The 2,783-nt window shown below is 46.7% G+C and overlaps 1 protein-coding gene across 1 annotated transcript in view; it reads left to right on the top strand.

Moving 5' to 3' along the window:
- LOC106806162 (epsin-2-like) overlaps positions 1 to 2,783 on the top strand; it is a 15,312-nt gene that overhangs the window by 10,909 nt on the left and 1,620 nt on the right. Inside the window, exon 4 of the mRNA XM_014808024.1 lies at positions 295 to 382. Within this exon, the coding sequence (XP_014663510.1) occupies positions 295 to 382 (88 nt within the window). The remainder of the gene's footprint in view (positions 1 to 294; positions 383 to 2,783) is intronic.

Raw genomic sequence — 2,783 nt, 5'->3', positions numbered from 1 at the left:
CCCTTCCTCTCTCTCCCCTCCCTCTCTCGATCCCCTCCTCTCCCCTCACCCGCTATGGCTCGCTCTCCTTCACTCTCACACACACACACTCTTGGTCCCGCTTCCCTTTCCTCTCTCTCCCCTTCCCTATCTCGCTCCTCATCCCTCCCTCCTCCCCTCCCTCGCCCCCTCACCCGCTATGGCTCTCTCTCCTTCACTCTCACACACACACTCTTGGTCCCGCTTCCCCTTCCTCTCTTTCCTTCTACTTTACGGATGTGAACCTAACGAGCATTGCTTCTCTCTCGCCTCCAGGGGTCGCTGCAGCGGCAGTTCTCGGGCGAGGAGCGTCGAGCGGGAGGAGGAGGAGCAGCAGCAGCCGCGGGAAGCAGCGAGGCGACGGGTGCGAACTCGCTCAACCCAGGTAGCGTGTTGTGCATGAGTGTGCATGCGCCCGCACGTCGCCATGTCACCAACACTTGCCTCGGTGGAGCAAACTTTTTTATTTTTTACGGCTTTCTTACGTACGCTAGATTAGTCTAGATAGTGGGGTCGGCTTAGGCCAAAACAAAATATAGGTGTGGTTACGGTTTCCCGACCGACCCTATTTATTCCCAGCGTCCCTAAACATTTTATTGTCAATTTTATTTAAAGTAAAAAAATATTAAAAAAAAAATAAAAATATGAATTGGACAGTTCCTGCTTCAAAAGGCACAACGCTCATCCTTCGGACATGGTTCATAAATAAAATATTTCAAGAAAATAAAATGTTTTCCCTACCTACCTACCCTATTTTTTTTCGGCATGTAACGGTAACCACACATGTATATATTTTGTTTTGGCCTTATGGTCGACGGGGAATGGGGTGGGATGGGGGTGGGCGTGCCTCGTAAGTAATAGAGACTAGCTTAACATTGAGCTGTACGGATTGTAGGAAGCCATTGTGGTTTCTGTCAGTGTCGGTGCTCTTTGTGGGTGCGTTAGTTAGTTAGTCTCTGTACACTAGATCAGTGCTTCTTAAACTATTTCAGTGTCATTCACCCTCGAGTCTTTCTCTCAGTCACAGTCGAGTCTTCTTCCCACTCAAATTTCATTCAGCCGTGACTATATTTCCTTATGTTTTTGGTCTAGTTTCATTCATCCCAAAATAATTTCATTCACCCTTGGGTGAACCATTCACCAGTTTAAGAAGTACTGCACTATATGCTTCGCACTTTTAGTTTGCATTAGTTCTATTAAATTTACTCTTCCTCACAGTAGAATGTGTAACTAGTTATATTTGTATTGCTTTGAGCACGGTTTAATTATTAAATATATCACGCGAAATTTTTTCAATAAGCAAGAAATGTGTGAAAAAAACTTAATACAAAAAGATTTATAAGTGCAAAAAAATGCTTTTAAATTCGTTTGTGTTGCTGCTTTCAATTGTGAAATTATTTGTGTGGTTATTTTGTCATTTCCTGATCAATTCATATACCACGTACTTTTAGGAATGCCTAGCTATGTTGTACATTTCTGGCTTATTAGGAAAAATGTATGGTTTTTCCATTACGGCGACCGTGCTCTGCAGCATAAGTAGCATACAACGAGATTCTTTCTCTTTAAGGAGAAAATCAGGCTGCCGGTTTTAGTGGCGGTACATATCGCATTGAAAGTAGTAGTATATTAATTAGGTTATATAATCTTTTCCTGCTACTCTAACAGGAATTCGGTGTGACTTGTTTTCGTTGTAATCTGTGCACGAACCCATGCACCACACACGCACGCACGCACGCACGCACGCACGCACGCATGCACGCGCGCGCGCACACACACACTGTCTCAAATATGCACACCTGCTGTGTGCGCACACACATGCGTGCATGCATGCTCACAAACACGTACACTTCTTTGTACAGTTCTTTGTCCTTCTTTACGATTTAGTGTAAAGAAAGCAGTATTGTTTGCAGGCCTTCTAGGTGCGTGTAGGTATCAATTTAACAATTGGTATTAGATTTTCCTGTAAAACATGAGCGAGTATTGCTGTTAAGGGGACAGCTGAATCGTCAACCTTTTCTCTCCTCTCTACGTGAGAGAGGTCATTATCAATGTACGCTGTGGTTCAGTTGATCATTATGATGAGTTTAGTTAGCGGTGATGACAGAGCGAATGATTTCATTTTTATTGCCGGATGGTTGCGGAGCGAATTCTTCGCTGACATTTGCAGAGCGAGGAAGTGAGGAAGTGATGCATTGAGCCAGCTTGCGTGTGTGCATTAAGTGCTGTATGCGACTGAACAAGAGAGAGTGAGAGAGAGGGAGAGAGAGCAGATGAAGAGAGGCAGATTGAGAAGAGAAGACGACAGAGGAGAGAGAGACGACGAGAGAGAGTGACGGAGTTCGACGATCGCTGGATGCCGCGACGTACGAGGAGATCCGCGCGGAAAGCCGACGCGGTGAACCTCGAGAGAGATGAAGCTCGGAGAGTGCGAGAAAACGAGGACGAGCAGAGCCAGAGCGAGGCGATGCGACGCAGAGAGAGGCCGAGGGAGGAGGCAGACTGCGACGCGATAAGACACCTCAGGGATGATACTACCCCGACGGCGACCGCTTGGAGGAGCAGACGACGACTCGAGAGGAGCCACGAGAGAGCAGATGAGATGACAGAGAGAAGAGAGAGCAGACAGCAGAGCGAGAGAGAGAGAGATCGAGAGATGATGACTGAGAGAGAGAGCAGAGAGAGACGACGACGAGAGAGACCGATCGAAGATGAGAGAGAGAGAGAGAAGACCGAGTAGCCGAGATAAGCCGAGAGAAGAGACAGAC

Source organism: Priapulus caudatus, unplaced genomic scaffold (assembly GCF_000485595.1).
Source record: "Priapulus caudatus unplaced genomic scaffold, Priapulus_caudatus-5.0.1 Scaffold145, whole genome shotgun sequence".
In the NCBI taxonomy this organism is placed as follows: domain Eukaryota; kingdom Metazoa; phylum Priapulida; class Priapulimorpha; order Priapulimorphida; family Priapulidae; genus Priapulus; species Priapulus caudatus.
Note: the sequence above shows the minus strand (reverse complement) of the source record. Positions and strands in the feature narration are given on the sequence as shown.